Consider the following 21,108-nt stretch of genomic DNA (forward strand, 5'->3'; position numbering starts at 1 on the left):
ACTAATCAGGCTGGATGAAGTCTAAGATGTCGTGAACAATCGAGCTGACTGGTAAAGAAGAAAAGGTAAAGCTGAGATCAGTATAATTCATATAAGATGATATTATTCAGTTAGATTTGGTGTATGAGAACTGTTTTCGGTCACCTTGAGGTTGCTCATTGGACGGTTCGCTCCAGTTGAACTCAATCAGTGTCTGAATTAAAAAATCATTTTCTAAAATGTGAATCAGCTGCAACTTAGTTACTGAAATGTGTGTGTTTTGTGTTTTGAAGGTCATCCTATAAAGACTGTAACACACTGCACTTACCAATGGAGCGCTTTTCTCCTGTGCGGCGCTTCTCCGATGGAGCGGCGACCATCCAGGCTTTTAAAGCCCAGCTAGAGATCAAACAGCTCAAGCAGGTACTCCAGATCTTTCACTATGGCAAGTTCGTCCTGATTGGCTGCACGTCCTGTCAGTCACCATTTAGCTGGACTTATTTCAAACAGTATGATGTTTCATTGTGTGTGTGTGTGTGTGTGTGTGTGTGTGTGTGTGTGTGTGTGTGTGTGTGTGTGTGTGTGTGATCGCCAATTCTAACACCCATAATCTGTAATATGTGGTGACTTCTAGAGCTCTTCAACTTTGTGTGTGTGTGTGTGTGTGTGTGTGTGTGTGTGTGTTAGGAGTGTGAGCAGCTGCAGAAGATGTACGCTGCACCACAGGATGAGAAGCTACTGGAGCACACACAGCAACAGCACGTCCTCTACCAGCAAGAACAACAGATCCTACACCAGCAAATTCAGGTACACACACACACACACACACACACACACACAGCCCTATCTGAATATGTCTCTGTTAACGTGTAAAGTCTATTGTATATTATAAACGCATAAATGTTTTTTTCCTGCAGGCCCTTTCTTTGGGACATGGAGAAAACCAGCCCAGTCATCTTACCCACCAGCTACAAAGGTGCACACACACACACACACACACACACACACACACACACACACACACACACACACACACACACACACACAATCACGTTGTCCTGAAGTGGAACTTAGGACCATGTTTAAACTGATTCACGTGTCTTTCTCTCAGGTTGCGTATTCAACCCTCCAGCCCGCCACCTACACATCCCAGCAACCACCTCTTTAGCCCAGCCAATCAGAGCCCACCACCGGGAAGCCAAGGGATGATGCCGGCACATGGTACCATCTTTATCGATTATTACCGTTCTGACAAATGAGGTAATGTTCATATAATAAAAGTTTCTCCTTCTTGTCCCTTTTTTTTGCCCCGACTTCAGGTGGGCCTTTCCAGCACACCCCTGATTTGTACCAATCCTCCGGCAGCAGTCCGCCTTCTTCTGCTCTACCATGCATGGCCATGGCCAGTCAGCCACCGCCGCCCCAGCCTCCCGGCCCCACCCACCCCGCCCACGTGGCATTAGCCCAGCAGCAGCCGGTGACCATCCAGGTGCAGGAGGTGGAGCTCGGCGTCGGAGCGCAGCGCCAGAGTTTCCTAGCGACGCCGTGTCACCGAGTTCTGGGGAAGCAACTGAGTGCAGACAACGCCGAAACCCACAGGTGCTAAAGCGGACGTCTGCGCTCGGGCTTGGAATTCCAGTCCATTTCTTTTTCTCATCCGCTTCTTCAATTCTCATAGAATCGTTTCAGTTTATTCGTTCAGACGTATTACTGACTTATGTATCACAACACTACGGAGGCGTGTCCTGAGAGTCACATAGAATAAAGATTAACATGGCAGAGGTAGAGCTGCAGAACCCATCGGTTTTATTTATTTATTTTTTTTTTTTGCACTAAAAAGGTCTGTTTGTGTATTTTTGTGTATTTTATAAATTCTGCTTTATTAGCATTTTTCCTCCCTAAGGTTCTTCCTTGGTGGCATTTTAATAATCATTTACACCTTTTTTCGGATCCTGTGGAGGTTCTGTATCAGAGGTACAGTTGTTGTTAACGTTGCAGATAGAATTTCATGTAGTAGAACCGTGCTGTGCACATGCTGAACTGTGATTGGCTGTGTCCCAAAATGGTAAAGCACTCTGATAATCGGATTTCTGGTAAAAAAAAAAAAAAAAACACGGAATATACACAATTCGCCTTAGATGTAGAGCTTATAGAAGTTGTTTTGGATTCAGCTGCAGATGCATTTGTCCACTTAGTAGGGTTGCGGAATTCTGGGAATTTCCAAGACTTTCCATGGGAATTAACAGGAATATATGAGATTTAATTTACAAAATTGCAGGTTAGCCTTTATTAGGGAATTTAATTGTAGGATAATTTTTGTTAAAACAACCAGATTGAATGTAATTTCAGTAAAATTTCCACCTGGACGTTCATCCATCGCATGCACGCAGCACACTTAGAGCAGGGCTACTGAGGCCACGCCCCCTACGTGCACTGTGCATCCCTCCATCACATAACATGCGTCATTTCTTCAATCCTGCACACAAAATGATGTCCAAAAAACGTCCATCTTGTCGATATTCACGTAAATTACATAAGTCTGTCTTTTTGTTTCGCCGTGTGTAAGCTGCAACAAAATTATACTAACGATTAAATCAGTCAGAAATGTTTGTTTGCGTGCACGCCAACTTGTGGCCAAATAATTTTTTTTTATTTGTTTGTATATGTAACAATTTACATAAATTTCCCCAAATTAAAAAAAAAAAAAAAAAAATTCCTGGAATATTTCCAAAGTTCCCACAGGAAGTTTCTGGAAATGTATCAAAAATGTTCTGCCTCTGCAACCCTACTGATTAGTCTAATCTGGCTCATTGCACACGCTGTTCATGTGTCCTTGTTCTTCATGACATCCAGAGTGTCTCTCGTGTGTATCGAATATTGATGGATGTCTCTTGCTTCCCGTCACAGCCGCAGCCTGGGCCGTTTCCACTGCTCGACGTCGGCGTACGAACACGCCCAGTTCAACGCCCACATAGGTGCGAACGCCTACAACCCCTATGCCCAAGCCGCGTCCCTCAAAGTACCTGGCTTGGACGGTTACCCTTGTTACGGCAGTCCGTCGGCCCTGCAGCAGGCTCTGCTGTCTCCGACGCCTTTGGAGTACCGCATGGCGCAGCAGCAGCAGCAGCAGCAGCAGCACCAACACCACGTCACGCCCGTACTGCAGGGCCTGCTCTCGCCGCGCCACTCGCTGACCGGCCACGCCGACCCACGTCTGACACAACATGACCTCGCTAACCTGCTCAAACGCTCGCGGCCTGCTGTGCCCGCCATGCCCAATAACAACAACAACCCTCCGCCACTTCCACCTCCTGAATACACTGACAATCTGCTGCTCAACCAGGTAAGAGGCATCCTGTTAGAATAAAACCTATATCTCAATATCTTCTTCCTCTAAAGCTCAAGTGTACACCACGTTTTACATATTTAAAATAATTGATTTAATTGTTTACATATCTGCTAATGTGTACATTGTGTGTGTGCGCAGGATTATAGCGACAATCTGCTGATGCTGGAGTCGACCCCACCCACAGCACAGGCTCCGCCCCAAACACATTACCATCACCACCACCTGCTGCAGATTCGGACTCCTCCCTCAGAGTGCCAAGCTCCGCCTCTTGCTCACTCTGAAAGCATGGAGGAGGACGACGTCAATGCTGCCTACCACGATGGCCTGCTGGCCAAAGTCGCCACGACGACAGCGCAGAGGGGTAAAGACACGCATGCAGTATAGAACATTGCCTTAAAGGGTCATAATATAGTGAATATTATTGTGTAATACTTCTCTCTTTCTCCCCTCTCTCCTCTTTCTATCCTTCTCTCTCTCTCTCTCTCTCTCTCTCGGCCTGTAGTGGTGATGGAGGCTGATCCTCGTCCTGTTCAGGGAGATGCGTATCGGCCCCGGGCTTCGCTGCAGCGCCATCACACCATCCAGACTGCTGATGACGCTTACGTACGTCCTCTCAGTCCCTCGTCTCGCGCGAGTTTATGTCCTGGGAAAACTTTACACTGTCAAATTTTGAGATTTCTATTTTCCCGAACTGAAATGTTTTTATTTCGTCATTTAGCCGCTCTAATTTAAAATCAGGACAACATTGTGTTTTCTCTTTGCACACTGAATAGATTGGGCTCACATGCAGATTTTCAAAAACATGTGACATTCTGTATGAACCTTAATGAAACCTGCAGGAAACCCAGGCGAAGATCATACTGCAAAAATATTACACAATGTTCTTAAGTGTCTCTTTAACATTAATTATACATTTCAGCACAAACTGCTCTGTAACTGAGTGTTCAGGGGTTTCTTTCTTTCTGCTTCAGGATCAGGCAGAAATGTCTGGAATGAGCCTATTGGCCGGGAAGGCGTTAAGCTCCGCCCGCATGTCTGACATCCTCAGCCAGACGTCTCTGGTCGGAAGTCAGCAGCTGCACCAGAGGGAAGAGTCAGGTATATTCACTCATCCACACAACTTACTCACCCTTTCGTTCATTCACTCACTCATCCGCACAACTCACTCACCCTTTCGTTCATTCACTCACTCATCCGCACAACTCACTCACCCTTTCGTTCATTCACTCACTCATCCGCACAACTCACTCACCCTTTCGTTCATTCACTCACTCATCCACACAACTCACTCACCCTTTCGTTCATTAATTCACTCACTCATCCACACAACTCACTCACCCTTTCGTTCATTCACTCACTCATCCACACAACTCACTCACCCTTTCGTTCATTAATTTACTCACTCATCCACACAACTCACTCACCCTTTCGTTCATTCACTCACTCATCCACACAACTCACTCACCCTTTCGTTCATTTACTCACTCATCCGCACAACTCGCTCACCCTTTCGTTCATTCACTCACTCATCCACACAACTCACTCACCCTTTCGTTCATTAATTCACTCACTCATCCACACAACTCACTTACCCTTTCTTCATTCACTCACTCATCCACACAACTCACTCACCCTTTGTTCATTCACTCACTCATCCACACAACTCACTCACCCTTTGTTCATTCACTCACTCATCCACACAACTCACTCACCCTTTCGTTCATTAATTCACTCACTCATCCACACAACTCACTTACCCTTTCTTCATTCACTCACTCATCCACACAACTCACTCACCCTTTCGTTCATTCACTCACTCATCCGCACAACTCGCTCACCCTTTCGTTCATTCACTCACTCATCCGCACAACTCGCTCACCCTTTCGTTCATTCACTCACTCATCCGCACAACTCGCTCACCCTTTCGTTCATTCACTCACTCATCCGCACAACTCGCTCACCCTTTCGTTCATTCACTCACTCATCCGCACAACTCGCTCACCCTTTCGTTCATTCACTCACTCATCCGCACAACTCGCTCACCCTTTCGTTCATTCACTCACTCATCCGCACAACTCGCTCACCCTTTCGTTCATTCACTCACTCATCCGCACAACTCGCTCACCCTTTCGTTCATTCACTCACTCATCCGCACAACTCGCTCACCCTTTCGTTCATTCACTCACTCATCCGCACAACTCGCTCACCCTTTCGTTCATTCACTCACTCATCCGCACAACTCGCTCACCCTTTCGTTCATTCACTCACTCATCCGCACAACTCGCTCACCCTTTCGTTCATTCACTCACTCATCCGCACAACTCGCTCACCCTTTCGTTCATTCACTCACTCATCCGCACAACTCGCTCACCCTTTCGTTCATTCACTCACTCATCCGCACAACTCGCTCACCCTTTCGTTCACTCACTCACTCATCCGCACAACTCGCTCACCCTTTCGTTCACTCACTCACTCATCCGCACAACTCGCTCACCCTTTCGTTCACTCACTCACTCATCCGCACAACTCGCTCACCCTTTCGTTCACTCACTCACTCATCCGCACAACTCGCTCACCCTTTCGTTCACTCACTCACTCATCCGCACAACTCGCTCACCCTTTCGTTCACTCACTCACTCATCCGCACAACTCGCTCACCCTTTCGTTCACTCACTCACTCATCCGCACAACTCGCTCACCCTTTCGTTCACTCACTCACTCATCCGCACAACTCGCTCACCCTTTCGTTCACTCACTCACTCATCCGCACAACTCGCTCACCCTTTCGTTCACTCACTCACTCATCCGCACAACTCGCTCACCCTTTCGTTCACTCACTCACTCATCCGCACAACTCGCTCACCCTTTCGTTCACTCACTCACTCATCCGCACAACTCGCTCACCCTTTCGTTCACTCACTCACTCATCCGCACAACTCGCTCACCCTTTCGTTCACTCACTCACTCATCCGCACAACTCGCTCACCCTTTCGTTCACTCACTCACTCATCCGCACAACTCGCTCACCCTTTCGTTCACTCACTCACTCATCCGCACAACTCGCTCACCCTTTCGTTCACTCACTCACTCATCCGCACAACTCGCTCACCCTTTCGTTCACTCACTCACTCATCCGCACAACTCGCTCACCCTTTCGTTCACTCACTCACTCATCCGCACAACTCGCTCACCCTTTCGTTCACTCACTCACTCATCCGCACAACTCGCTCACCCTTTCGTTCACTCACTCACTCATCCGCACAACTCGCTCACCCTTTCGTTCACTCACTCACTCATCCGCACAACTCGCTCACCCTTTCGTTCACTCACTCACTCATCCGCACAACTCGCTCACCCTTTCGTTCACTCACTCACTCATCCGCACAACTCGCTCACCCTTTCGTTCACTCACTCACTCATCCGCACAACTCGCTCACCCTTTCGTTCACTCACTCACTCATCCGCACAACTCGCTCACCCTTTCGTTCACTCACTCACTCATCCGCACAACTCGCTCACCCTTTCGTTCACTCACTCACTCATCCGCACAACTCGCTCACCCTTTCGTTCACTCACTCACTCATCCGCACAACTCGCTCACCCTTTCGTTCACTCACTCACTCATCCGCACAACTCGCTCACCCTTTCGTTCACTCACTCACTCATCCGCACAACTCGCTCACCCTTTCGTTCACTCACTCACTCATCCGCACAACTCGCTCACCCTTTCGTTCACTCACTCACTCATCCGCACAACTCGCTCACCCTTTCGTTCACTCACTCACTCATCCGCACAACTCGCTCACCCTTTCGTTCACTCACTCACTCATCCGCACAACTCGCTCACCCTTTCGTTCACTCACTCACTCATCCGCACAACTCGCTCACCCTTTCGTTCACTCACTCACTCATCCGCACAACTCGCTCACCCTTTCGTTCACTCACTCACTCATCCGCACAACTCGCTCACCCTTTCGTTCACTCACTCACTCATCCGCACAACTCGCTCACCCTTTCGTTCACTCACTCACTCATCCGCACAACTCGCTCACCCTTTCGTTCACTCACTCACTCATCCGCACAACTCGCTCACCCTTTCGTTCACTCACTCACTCATCCGCACAACTCGCTCACCCTTTCGTTCACTCACTCACTCATCCGCACAACTCGCTCACCCTTTCGTTCACTCACTCACTCATCCGCACAACTCGCTCACCCTTTCGTTCACTCACTCACTCATCCGCACAACTCGCTCACCCTTTCGTTCACTCACTCACTCATCCGCACAACTCGCTCACCCTTTCGTTCACTCACTCACTCATCCGCACAACTCGCTCACCCTTTCGTTCACTCACTCACTCATCCGCACAACTCGCTCACCCTTTCGTTCACTCACTCACTCATCCGCACAACTCGCTCACCCTTTCGTTCACTCACTCACTCATCCGCACAACTCGCTCACCCTTTCGTTCACTCACTCACTCATCCGCACAACTCGCTCACCCTTTCGTTCACTCACTCACTCATCCGCACAACTCGCTCACCCTTTCGTTCACTCACTCACTCATCCGCACAACTCGCTCACCCTTTCGTTCACTCACTCACTCATCCGCACAACTCGCTCACCCTTTCGTTCACTCACTCACTCATCCGCACAACTCGCTCACCCTTTCGTTCACTCACTCACTCATCCGCACAACTCGCTCACCCTTTCGTTCACTCACTCACTCATCCGCACAACTCGCTCACCCTTTCGTTCACTCACTCACTCATCCGCACAACTCGCTCACCCTTTCGTTCACTCACTCACTCATCCGCACAACTCGCTCACCCTTTCGTTCACTCACTCACTCATCCGCACAACTCGCTCACCCTTTCGTTCACTCACTCACTCATCCGCACAACTCGCTCACCCTTTCGTTCACTCACTCACTCATCCGCACAACTCGCTCACCCTTTCGTTCACTCACTCACTCATCCGCACAACTCGCTCACCCTTTCGTTCACTCACTCACTCATCCGCACAACTCGCTCACCCTTTCGTTCACTCACTCACTCATCCGCACAACTCGCTCACCCTTTCGTTCACTCACTCACTCATCCGCACAACTCGCTCACCCTTTCGTTCACTCACTCACTCATCCGCACAACTCGCTCACCCTTTCGTTCACTCACTCACTCATCCGCACAACTCGCTCACCCTTTCGTTCACTCACTCACTCATCCGCACAACTCGCTCACCCTTTCGTTCACTCACTCACTCATCCGCACAACTCGCTCACCCTTTCGTTCACTCACTCACTCATCCGCACAACTCGCTCACCTTTTCGTTCATTCACTCACTCATCCGCACAACTCGCTCACCTTTTCGTTCATTCACTCACTCATCCGCACAACTCGCTCACCTTTTCGTTCATTCACTCACTCATCCGCACAACTCGCTCACCTTTTCGTTCATTCACTCACTCATCCGCACAACCCGCTCACCCTTTCGTTCACTCATTCGCACAACCCGCTCACCTTTTCGTTCATTCACTCACTCATCCGCACAACCCGCTCACCCTTTCGTTCACTCATTCACACAACCCACTCACCTTTTCATTCATTCACTCACTCATTCACACAACTCACTCACCCTTTCGTTCACTCATTCACACAACCCACTCACCCTTTCATTCATTCACTTACTTATCCACACAACTCACTCATCCACACAACTCACTTACCCTTTCATTCATTTACTCATCCACACAACTCACTCACCCTTTCATTCATTTATTCACACAACTCACTCACCCTTTCATTCATTCACTCATCCACACAACTCACTCACCCTTTCATTCATTTATTCACACACTCATACACACAACTCACTCACCCTTTCATTCATTCACTCATCCACACAACTCACTCACCCTTTCTTCATTCACTCACTCATTCACACAACTCACTCACCCTTTCATTCACTCATTCACACAACCCACTCACCCTTTCATTCACTCATTCACACAACTCACTCACCCTTTCATTCACTCATCCACACAACCCACTCACCCTTTCATTCACTCATCCACACAACCCACTCACCTTTTCATTCACTCATCCACACAACTCTCTCACCCTTTCATTCACTCATCCACACAACCCACTCACCCTTTCATTCACTCATCCACACAACTCACTCACCCTTTCATTCATTCACTCACTCATCCACACAACTCTCTCACCCTTTCATTCACTCACCCACACAACTCTCTCACCCTTTCGTTCACTCATCCACACAACCCACTCACCCTTTCGTTCACTCATTCACACAACTCACTCACCCTTTCGTTCACTCATTCACACAACTCACTCACCCTTTCATTCATTCACTCACTCATCCACACAACTCACTCATTCACACAACTCACTCACCCTTTCATTCACTCATCCACACAACACACTCACCCTTTCATTCATTCACTCACTCATACACACAACTCTCTCATGCATTCATTCATTTACTCATTCACACAACTCACCCTTTTATTCACTCACCTGCTCACCTTCACTCATTCACATACTCATAAATTTTCACTCACACTGATTTGCAAAGTAGTAAAAACAAAATGAGGTGTGGACTGCAGGTTATATTTGTGTGTGTGTGTGTGTGTGTGTGTGTGTGCGCGCATGCACAGTGTGTAATGTGGAGGACGAGCTGCACTCAGCTGCGTGTTATCCCTCCTCCTGCACCAGCGACATGCTGCTTACCTACAAACCCCAAGACCTTCAGTACAGCATGGAGCAGGCCGGCGTCTAACACTCCGGTAATCTGACGTGTGTGTGATTGGATTCTTATCATGTTTGAATACACTAAATATAAAAATCCATGTCACTCTCTCTCTCTCTGTAGGTGTGTGTGCAGTGTGTATAAAGCTCCATATCCGTCTCCTGTGTTCAGCTGCGTCATGCCAAACCTCCGTGTGTGTTTGCGTCTGTGTGTGTATGTTCACGCATGTGTGTGCGTGCGTGCATGTGCGCACCCTCCAAGAAGAAGATCCCTCGTCGTCCTGCTCTTCCCACCGATTGGACGAACCGGGTAACTCCTTCTGACTCCGCCCCCACCCCCCCCAACTGTTCATCTGCTCCTTCTGACTCCGCCCCTTCTGTCCTCGTCTACGTCACCACAGCGAGGCATCTGCACACAGTCTTATGTAGACACATCTGTATAAATATAAACACATTCTTACACACGCACACAGATCACACGCAAAGCCACAAACCCAAAGTATTTCACAAAAGCCTGTCCTTTCGGTTTTTGTTTTTATTTGTATTATTTGTATTATTATTGTTATTATTTGGAAGCGGGGGTAGCGTCCGCGATCCCTAACCTCCCCCCATCCGCAGCGCTACAATGGATCATTCCGGAGCAGCTCTGATAGCAGCCCAGCGCGGAGCAGTCTACTGATACGCTGGTGGGGGGGGGAGGTGGGGGGCGGACAGGCTCAGAGACCTTCGCTAGGACACAGGACGACCAGCTCTCATTCGTTTAGTCTCTTTCTCTCCATCCTTTTTTCTTTTCTTTTTTTTTTTTTTTTTTTTAAATGCATTTTTATGGCTAATGTTCACGTATGAATTATGATCATTATTATTAATTATTATTGTTATTGTTTTCTGTAAAAGAAGTTTTATGGTTATAATATTATAATGACTATTAATATTATTAAAAGAAAGGAAGAAAATCGGTGTTGCAAACAACAAAAAAAAATTATCCTGCACTTTCAGTAAAAAAAAGTCAGCTTTATTTTCTTAACTTTTTTTTTTTTCCCCTTTTCCTTCTTCGTTTTTACTCCCTCTCTAATTCCATTCATTCCACCTTTTCTCTATCCGTCTCGTCTGAGCCTCCTGCCCCCTCCACACCTTCATCCCCGGGCCGGTGCGGTGCGGTGCGGCGCAGTTTCCTCTTGTACAGTGAAGCCGTGTAAAGACCGCCTTCGTTTCTGTAAGCTTTCAGTGTTTCAGTACGCGTGAATGTTTTTATATATTTCTTTATCCGTATTTCTTCCTGTTTTTCTTCCTCCCCCACAGAGAGATGCTCGTTTATCCCACAGCTCGAGGAGTGTCGTTATTTTTATTTTGGGCTGCTTTTTATTTTATTTGTTTGCGCCGCACTGTCATGCCAACACATCACCTCACTTTTATATGTCTGTCTCTCACACACACACACACACACATCGAGATTTGCATCCAACACTCCAGACTCTTGATTTTAACGCTCAGCGCTTATTCCAATCGTCAAGCGAAGTATTTCAAGTGCACTAGGCTTGAAGTGCACACTGCGTCTTGAGCTTCCCAGCAGCTTTTCACGCGCACTAGGTCTAAACGGGGAGGAGGTGAGATTTGGAACACAACCGTAACGCTTCACTTTCGCGAGCTTGGAACGTGATTGGCCGAGAATTCAGCACTCGGCTAATAACAGGGGGAAAGTGCACAAGACCTGGTGTTCAGACTACAGAGATTTGGGAAGCGACCGTTTGCAAATGGACTGAACGTTTGTGTGTGTGTGTGTGTGTGTGTGTGGTGTTTTGCACCACGTGCCTTGTGTCCACGCCCCAGGTGCATGCTGGGTCATCGTTGATGAAGGCAGCGTCCTTGTGCTCTTCTATTTCTTTCTCTCTCTTTTTCTCGCTCTCTCTCTCTCCGTCATTTAATTTTATTCATTCTTATTTCCTAGTTTTATTTTTTGTTGTTGTCGTTTTTGTTTTTCAGTACAAAAAATACTAAAGTGCAACAACAAATGGTTAAAAAAAAGAATTCCAAACAAACCGAGAGAATAATAAATATATATAAATAAAGAAATAATTCAAAAACCTTACATTTGGGTGGTCTGTATTTGTGTGTGTGTGTGTGTGTGTGTGTGTGTGTGTGTGTGTGTGAGAGTGAGTGAGTGAGTGAGTGATATTTGGCTTTGTCCTTTTTCCTTTACATGTGTTGTGTTGAATTTGTATTTATATATATATAATTTTTTTTATCACCAAGTTCTTTTTTTTATTTATTTTTTATTACATTTTCTTTTGATGTCTAAATGGCCACCTTTGTTCCTTTCTTTCTTCTCTAACCTTTCTACTTTTTATTCATTTCTCCCTTTCTTTACCCCTTTTCTTCTCCCCTCAATTGTCCTCCATCCTGTTCGCTTCTCTTTCTCAATTCCCCATTTTATTCCTTTCTATTTTTCTTTCCTTTTTACCTTTTTTCTCCCCTTTGCCTTCCTTCCTTTATAGGAGGAAGATCCTTCATGTCAAACGATAAAAAGCAGATGTTCACGCATCTGCATGAAATATACTGACCATAAGATTGCAGTGTGATTTTTCAATTCCACATTCAGTCTGTTTTTGCTGCTATAAAAACACTAATCTGAAGATCCTCCAGATTTAATTCCCAAGGATGTTAGTAAAGTCAGGTAGGGATGGTGAGGAGGTGAGTGAGGAGGTCTGGGGTGCAGGCAGCGTTCACTTTCAAGGTCAATAGGGTTGAGATCGGAGCAGGAAGATCTTCATGGAGCTGCTTTGTGCACAGGAACGTTGTGCTGGAGCAGATTTGGGTCTCTGATCCTCCATAAACGTCCTGTGTGCGATTGTGCGCTTTTGATTGAGTGAGGAACATTTTGGAGAAGATCCACATCCGTCCACATCAGTGTATTTGAATTGCTAAGTGGTATTGATGAAGTCCAGATCTTTAGAGTGTGTATCAGGGATGTGTTGCTGGTATCTGCCCGTGGCTCTGCACTGCAGAGGAGTTTTCAGACCAGAGTAATGGAGCACAAGATGATCCGGATCTGGGTTTCTGCACGCGCGTCAGTGAGGAACCAGTCACACTGCATCTGAGGTGCACATGTGGAAGTGCAGCTCTGTGACTCGACCAGTAGGTAAAGTGACTGCATAGATGATGTTAGTGCACGTCCCCCTCCCCTCTCACACACACACACACACACACACACACACTATAATTTGGATGCAATGCTCCATCGTTGCGTGTGCGCGCGTGCTGTACAGAGTGCATGAGCTGCTGCAGGCATGCATGGATCTTCAGACGGCTGAAAGACAACATCTGCCCTGAGGTATGTGTGTGTAAGTGTGAGAGAGTGTATGAGTGTCCATGAAATTACAGACTACACACGTATTCTAGAGTATGATTCACTGACGTCATCATGATGCAGTGCGCGTGCAGGTTTTGATGAAGGTGCACTGGTTCTGAACATCATGGCCTCCATCACTGCATCCTGCAACGTCCTCAGGACCTCCAACCGACCCTGATCAGTAGCGACAGTATTATAGAAAATCAAAACACTGAATAATTCACGACTTCTGCGTGTAATCGCTTTTGCGTCATGGCTTGTTTGTCGTTTTTGTTTTCCTTCTCCTCCTCATCCCTCTCTCTTTCTTTCTCTTTCTCCTTCTCCTCTCATCCTGAGTTTTATGTTTTCTGACATCGAGCTGCTCTTTCACCATCTTTCTACAGCTTGTATAATTATGGATCAGCACTGTTCCAATCATTGTTCTGATCCAAAAACATTCCCTTGATGACTTATTTTCATCCCCCTCATTCCCCCTCTCCATCCTCGATCACCTCCATGTTCATCTATAACCTGATGGTTACTACACTACATGGACAGAAGGTTTGTGGACACCTGACCATAAGGTTGGTATGTGCTTCCACAATTTTTGTATTTTTTATTAAATCCTTTACTCTTCTAAGAAGATGTTCCACTAGATTTTTTAGAGATTTGTGTGAGTCTTCATTTAATCACATGGGTCTAATCAAACTCTCCTGAGTCCACATTCAGAGCTCAGGAGATCTTCCACTCCAACTCATGTAGAGCATCAAATCCAGTTGTGTGCCACTGGAAAAGTTTGGTGTCCCAATAGTTTTGTCCGTATTGTGTACGTTATAGCAGCTATAAACTCTCGTTCCTTCAGCTGCTTTACGTTATTGCTTGTTTCCCAAGCAGATGTCTTCTGAAAACATCTGTACATGCCTGTGCCTTTTATTCTTTCTCTATTTATATATTTATTTGTTGTATTTATTCAGCAGCTCACACACTCGTTTAACTGCCGCAGTCTTTATATTTAATTGGTGTACATTTATACGCATATATTACATGATCTACATATATTTGCATATTTATTGACACTTGTCAATTTGCATAATTGCTACTGTTTTCATCTCTCTTTCTCTCTCTCTCTCTCTCAGCTGTAGGATGGAGTTTGTGTGCATTAGATGGAAGGCGAGGTTCTCCGTCCTGCTCTTTCACACCTTTACTTGGGGATGGACAGGTGAGGATTCCAAAAACACTCTGTTCTCTATATTCTTTTGCTTTATTTATCTATAAATTTAACATCATTTTTTTCTTTCAAAACCTTTTTTTTCATCAGAGAAAAAGGAAATGACCATTAATAATTTCCTGCTCATTTTCTCGACTTCTGTTGTTCCTCTGACTCGCTCGCTGTGTTCGAGAACTTTGCGGAGGAGAACAAATCGAGACACTTGTCCAATTTTATCGCTCGACTCTTCCACACCGGTGGAAACAAAACAAACTGAAATGAGCAGTAAAACGCAGCAGGTTTGAACGAAGCTGCAGGAACATTCAGACGATAGAACAGTAGCAGCAGAAGAACGTTTTCCATGCGTGTATCCGTATTTAGCATATTGTTGTTCCTCCTCAACAACTGTGACTCAACGGAACTCGGTGTAGAAACATCAATGTTGTTCTGCCTTCATGTAAACACTGTTCTTTTTTCAACCAGGACCAGGAGGAACCGAACACGGCCTCAATAATATACAGGATATGGGCAAAAGGAAGGAAGGAGAAAGTAGAAAGGAGGAATGAATAAAAAGAGGAAGGGAGTGAAGGAACACATTAAGGAAGAAAAGGGAGAAGAAAGCAAACAGAAGAGAAAAGGGAAGCAAGGATAAAAGGAAATAAAAACGAAGAAAAAAAAGCGAAGAAAGGGAGGCTTAAATAAACAAGGGAGGGATAGAATAAAATAAAGGGAAAAGAATGTAAACAGAAAAAAAGGGAAGGAAGGAAGAAAGGAAGAAAGAGGGAAGAGAAGGAATATAGGCAATAAAAGTGGGAAGAAAAGAAAAAGGGAAGGAAGGAAGGAAGGAAGGAAGGAAGGAAGGAAGGAAGGAAGGAAAAGGGTGAAGAAATGGAAAAAGGGAAGGAAGGAAAATAGGCAATAAAAGTGGAAAGGAAGGAAAAAGGGAAGAAAGGAAGAAATGGATAAGGGAGAAGAAAGCAAATGTGAAGAAAAGAAAAAGGAAAGGAAGGAAATAGGGGGAGGAAGGAAAAAGGGAAGAAAGGAAATAAAGAAGGAAGGAAAGGAGAGAGGAAGGGAAAAGGGAGAAAGGAAAAGAGGGAATGAATAAAGGAAGGTGGCAAACAGGAAGGAAGGAAGGTGGCAAACAATTTAGACATTGAAAGGAAGAAAGAAAGAAAAAAAACAAGGGGGGGAGAAAGAAAGAAAGAAAGAAAGAAAGAAAGAAAGAAAGAAAGAAAGAAAGAGATGCTCTTAAGCTCAGATGTCCACAAACTTTTGTCCATATAATAAGTTAATAATTAAACACGGTTGTTTTTAAATATACAGGCCACGCACGGGCACTTGACCCCGCCCCCAAGATCGATGGACGCCAACACTCGGAGGTCACTATGCAAGAAAACATCACTCATAGCTTTAATTGCCAATCAGAAGGCTGGAGCCCACAAGCCCCGCCTCTTCTCACCTGGTTTCTCAACGGTGAGAGACAGAGTGAGGTTTCGGGGAGCCGGGGGCCGGGGCGGTTGGTGATGTCCTCGCAGAATAACAGGGGAACCATGACGTTCAGTTCGGAGCGAAACAGCACCTTCACCCTGCGGCCCAAGAAGTGGGATCGTGAGCTGGTGTGCGCCGCCTCGAACCCCTACGGTGGAGAGAGCTACAACGCCACCGTTGTCCTTAACGTTCAGTGTGAGTTCATGCGTCCAACATATCATCATCATCACGTTTAGATATATCTGGATGATCATTTGGTCTCAGCAGTAAAAGATCTTGGTGTGATTATTGACTCCAGGCTCATGTTGATAGCGTTACCAGGATTCCTTCATCTTAGAAATGTGGCTGAAATAAGAAATACGCGATGGTATCGAAAAGTTTCGAGACTGATGGTGTAACTGGTGCTATTCTGACCCCCACGTCTGCGATTTCATCACATGCAGCAAGTTAGAACAAAAAGCAAACGTGAAATTCTGCCGCGGAGACGTTTGACGCGACATACGACGACCGGCCGTTTTGAGAGCGAGAACGCTGGAAGACGAAGTTCGACCCCGAAAATTTCTAAATCGTTCGCCAACTCGTGCATGATGATGGTCGGAGAACGATCTCGCTTCCGTACCCAAACTACTCGCCAGATTTGGCTCCTGCGGACTTTAGATCAGGCTCGCGGTTTTGACACCATTGCGGAGATCCGGCGTGAATCGCTAAAGGTACTTTTTTTGCGAAAAGAAGACCTCCAGGACACGTTCCAGGAGAACGCCAGGGGGCGCTGTATTGCTGTGCAAGAGGCAATTTTGAAGGTGATGGCGTGAAAACGTAGATCATTAAAATACTAAACCGTGCTGCTCTCGAAACATTTTGATACCACCTCGTACGAAGGCGTTAAAGGATGCAGAAAAACCAGTTCATGTCTTTGTTAAATCGAGATTGGACCTCGGTATCACTTTACTGTCTGGATGTTCTAGTAAATGCATCAGTGGGCTTTAGTCAAGCCAGAACCAGCACTGAAGGGCCTCGCGCCACAGTATCTGAGGCTACGTCTAGAATAATCCGGATGAATTTGGAAACGCTTTTTTCCTTTTCAATCGTTTCACAGAAGTTTCTCATCCACAGCTTCTGAAACTTCTGAAGGCCAAAACTGTAAGTAAAAAGAGGCGTTTTTTCAAATGAAAACATTAGTTTGGTCATGGCCTGGGCGAACGTTTGTTCTTTTACGATCCCCCACGCCTACTTCGATCAAAAGGTGCAGGCTATTTGTTGGTATCTCCAAAAATTAAGACTACAACAGGGGGCGGAGCTTTCTCTTAGAAAGCCCCACAGTTCTGGAACAGCCTTCTGATTAGGGACTCAGACACAGTCTCAGTGTTCAAGTCGATGCTGAAAACATTAATTTAGTCGAGTCTTTAGTCCGCAGGTGTTCCTGAGGTAGAGGAGCTGATCTGGAGGGATCATGGATGTCGAGTGTTTGGTGAACTGGGATATTTGGATGCTGTTTTTTGATGCTGGTGTGGAGGGTTGTCTCTTATCCCAGAAATCCCTCATGTCTGTGTTAGGGTTTGGCACTCGCTTTTAGTTATGTTGCCATAGCGAGTCTTGCTGTAGTTTTGACTTACACCCTGATCAAACATCTCGCTTACAGTTCAGCCGGAGATCCTGCGAGTCAACGCCCACTACAGCGAGACCGCAGACCCCGGGATCTCCCTGGTGCTCTTTGCATTGGTTCGCTCCAACCCCCCTGCCACCATCACGTGGGTGGATCAATCCGGCCAACTGGTAGCCAACACCACCGACTTTCTCATCCTGGACTCGCGGAGCTACCCCTGGTTGGCCAATCACAGCCTACAGGTCGTGCTGAGCAGCCTATCAGGAAACGTCTCGCTCAGCGCCAACAACAGCCTCGGCTCTGCCCAGACCAACCTGACGCTCACAGGTACCCAATAAACCCAGAATTCATCCCTTTCCCAATCTGCAGTTAGATACGTGTGAATTTAACAGATCCTCAAGCTTGCTGTTTACTTTTCCTCTCACCCCAGAATTCCTGCAGTCTCGGGTGGAAGTGCCGGTGCTCGGGATCGTCACGGGTGGAGTCGCGGGCTTCGTCACGCTCCTCATCCTCACTCTGATGGTGCTTTGTCTTCTGCATAAGGACAAAACCAAAATCATCGGTACGATTATCTTTCAGCTGATCAGCAAAAACCGGGTCTAATCTTCTTTACTTAAGCAGGCGTTTTTTCTCATTTCTTTCTCTTTTTTTTTCTTTCCAGAGGAACCTGTCGCTATTCCAATGACCCAAGACTGGTATGTAAATCCATCACTGTGGAATAAAAAAATCTAATCTGAACTGTGTGTTTTTGCACAACATGCACGACATGTCTTTCTTTTTCAGTAACAGATCGGACCAAGCGCAGACGAACAAAGTGTATCTGCCTCGTGAGAACATGTCTCTGCCCTCCAACGTGCCGCTCAACGACCACAGCGCTCTGTGTAAAGGCAAGAACCAAAAACAGAATATACAGAATATCTTATATATACTATAATTCAATATCAACCAAACAGGAATAAAACTGTAGCAGTCCTCCAGTACACCAGGGGTCCCCAACCAGCAGGCCATGGATCAGTACCGGACTGTGGATCATTCGGTAGACTTTAAATTAAAATTAAATCCAGTCGCAGTTTTTTTTTCTACGTGCCACTAAATGGAGCTCGTACTGATTCTGCGTTATTTCGAGTTACATTTCCGTCATACTTCCGATGATGCCTTCTGATGGCCTCATCATAACTTAAAAATATCGAAAGTACCCCGGACTACCCCGAAAGTACCCCGTACTACCCCGGAGCCCTAAAGAATCAGTATGGGGCACTGTAATTAGTTAATAATTTAAAATAACGGTAAATAATTGAGCAAATCAGATTATTGTATCGTAATGTACAAGCTGTACAGTATAAATAGATGCAGCAGCTAGGGGGCGTGTTCTGTTAAAATGTCCGGCGAAGCGGAAAAATAAAAAGAAGAGAGACAAGAGCTAAAAATTGGGCTTCGAAACAAAACAAACAAAAAAACCACGCATTTTACGTCAGCGTAAGATCGAAAAAGTCAAACCATCGTAACCGCGGACCACCTGTATATGTAACAATTAAATAAATAATGAAATCATATAAAATGTATAATAATATGCAAGTTATTGCACGCAACAATATACGTACGGCCCACCCCGTATGCACAACGGCCCCCCCAGGCCCACCCTCAGGCCCCCCCAGGCCCCGCGCCGGTCGTTCTGCACAGTAATATAACCTGTTTTTTTTAATGAGACAGTTCCCGCCTTTATTCTCACGCCGGGTCACGCTGTCGCGGTGTTGCCGGTGTTTTCAGGACGACTTCCGAACTCCAGGCAGAACACTTTGACTCGGAAGACTAAAGAGGAGGAGGAGGAAGATGACCTCTCGTTGGCCTACGCCGCCAGAGGTCAGAGGTCACCGCATCTGAAAGTGTGTGTTTGAAAGCTACTTAGAGACGTGTACATTTAAAAAAAAAAAAATCAGTGCAAACGTTTTGCTCCTTTCACTTTGCGATGTTTTTGTTTATGTTTTTTCCTTCAGGTTTCGCCAGATACCCCATGGTCGGTTACATCTACAAAGTAAACAGCACAAGCAGTGAAGAGATCTGGCTTTGATTGTATTACACACACACACACACACACACACACACACACACACACACACACTCTCATCCCATACTCAATTTGTCTCGCTAGATTTTAATACTAAAAAAACAACAATATTTCCTTAATTTTTACTTTATATAGATTTTATATAAATGATGATGTAATACCCAGATGCAAATTCATCAATATAAATATAAATATATCGAATATAGAATTGTAATTTAACTATATTTATAAACACGTTACAATTTTTTTTCCATTAAATCATAATAAATTGTTTCAATTATTATCCATTTAAAGAATATAAATAATATACTTCATTTTTTCCCATTTCTCCTCCTGGAAAAAAAGAAAATGTAAATAAAATATAAATAGAATAAATCTACATTGTTCTTATGCGAGATATCCAGATAAAAAACACATGGCTGCTGCAAAACATAAATATTCGAGATTGATTTTAGTTAAGCAAATAAATAAAAATATTAAAATCCTGGGGGCCGAAAAAACGCAATTTTGCAGCTTTTCTTGAGGGTTAAAATTCAAATAAACCCAAAAAAAAAGATCTAAACTAATGGTATTGAGCTCATCATATCATATCACATACCACCTCTCTGAAAAATCAATCAAAAATACTAATATCAAATGATATAGTAATAATGCAAGTTTAATTGAACGCCATGTTCGGGTACAGGGATTGTACCCGGGTAAAGCGTCATTACCCACAATTCTGTGCTGCTACGTGGAATGCTCCATGGTCTTTGTGTAAGAATGTGAATTAAATAAATACAGAAATAAGAATATAATGATGAAAGTTATATTTGTAAGGATGAGCGGTTAAACATGTATTTGTATATTTAAATGTATATTTGATGCATGTACATATACACGGAATGAACTGTATAAATCATGTATAAGTCCAGAGTTATTTATTAAAGGCAGGATGGAGAGATTCGGTTCTTCCCATCCAGCAGGAGGCGCTGCGAATCGAGACTCGGGTCTGATTTGATCGATGTCTGAACCCTTTTTGAGCTCCATAATACAATTATGTGCTTCCAGTTTTTTTCCATAATATACATCGATAATTAGCTGAAATGATGTTGGTAAATGAAACAACACGTCTGAACAGAATTTCAGAAGTTATTTAAAAGTTAAAACTACAGTAAACATTTTATTAATCTGTGCTTCTGAATCACTGAATATAAACCAGAACAACACAAAAACGCCACTTGTATTCGCACAATTTCCACATTTTGCTTTCAGGAACACAATCGAATCCAGACGAGACTCTTTGGAGACCTGAACCTGCTCCTGCAGGACAATACCC

At 45.2% G+C, this 21,108-nt stretch overlaps 2 protein-coding genes and 1 long non-coding RNA gene across 13 annotated transcripts in view; 2 read left to right on the top strand and 1 right to left on the bottom strand.

Moving 5' to 3' along the window:
- Positions 1–12,185, top strand: part of sik3 (SIK family kinase 3) — a 28,111-nt gene extending 15,926 nt beyond the window's left edge. For 2 of the 3 annotated variants that reach the window (XM_083548514.1, XM_083548516.1), the window contains 11 exons: positions 273–402; positions 667–786; positions 897–955; positions 1,091–1,200; positions 1,299–1,578; positions 2,887–3,322; positions 3,467–3,689; positions 3,831–3,931; positions 4,300–4,426; positions 10,009–10,137; positions 10,224–12,185. In XM_083548514.1, coding sequence (XP_083404640.1) covers positions 273–402; positions 667–786; positions 897–955; positions 1,091–1,200; positions 1,299–1,578; positions 2,887–3,322; positions 3,467–3,689; positions 3,831–3,931; positions 4,300–4,426; positions 10,009–10,130 — 1,708 coding nt within the window. In that variant the 3' untranslated portion in view covers positions 10,131–10,137; positions 10,224–12,185. Of the gene's footprint in view, positions 1–272; positions 403–666; positions 787–896; positions 956–1,090; positions 1,201–1,298; positions 1,579–2,886; positions 3,323–3,466; positions 3,690–3,830; positions 3,932–4,299; positions 4,427–10,008; positions 10,148–10,223 lie in introns of all 3 variants that reach the window. The other variant, XM_083548515.1, reaches the window with a different exon arrangement.
- Positions 8,935–9,727, bottom strand: LOC310729898. Of its 6 annotated transcripts, XR_014534687.1 has the most exons (5): positions 9,675–9,727; positions 9,339–9,616; positions 9,194–9,248; positions 9,092–9,152; positions 8,935–9,045 (listed from the first exon to the last, which is right to left on the bottom strand). It is a non-coding gene; the product is annotated as an uncharacterized lncRNA (long non-coding RNA). The 6 variants fall into 6 exon arrangements; XR_014534688.1 differs by having other exon boundaries at positions 9,092–9,248; XR_014534689.1 differs by having other exon boundaries at positions 8,936–9,028; positions 9,112–9,248.
- A 628-nt stretch (positions 12,186–12,813) lies between the features above and the next one.
- Positions 12,814–20,765, top strand: tmem25 (transmembrane protein 25). 4 transcript variants are annotated; one of them, XM_083549124.1, is made up of 9 exons: positions 12,814–13,235; positions 14,567–14,643; positions 15,958–16,317; positions 17,762–18,052; positions 18,156–18,287; positions 18,387–18,420; positions 18,509–18,612; positions 19,493–19,585; positions 19,720–20,765. In XM_083549124.1, exons 2-9 carry the CDS (start codon positions 14,568–14,570, stop codon positions 19,791–19,793), a joined length of 1,164 nt encoding a protein of 387 aa, XP_083405250.1. In that variant the 5' UTR covers positions 12,814–13,235; position 14,567; the 3' UTR covers positions 19,794–20,765. The 4 variants fall into 4 exon arrangements, with proteins under 4 accessions (XP_083405250.1, XP_083405249.1, XP_083405251.1 ...); XM_083549123.1 differs by having other exon boundaries at positions 12,868–13,427; XM_083549125.1 differs by lacking the exon at positions 12,814–13,235 and adding an exon at positions 13,283–13,427 and having other exon boundaries at positions 19,493–19,608.
- The last annotated feature ends 343 nt before the right edge of the window (positions 20,766–21,108 follow it).

The sequence above is a fragment of the Silurus aristotelis genome, assembly GCF_946808225.1.
Source record: "Silurus aristotelis genome assembly, chromosome: 8".
NCBI classification, from domain to species: domain Eukaryota; kingdom Metazoa; phylum Chordata; class Actinopteri; order Siluriformes; family Siluridae; genus Silurus; species Silurus aristotelis.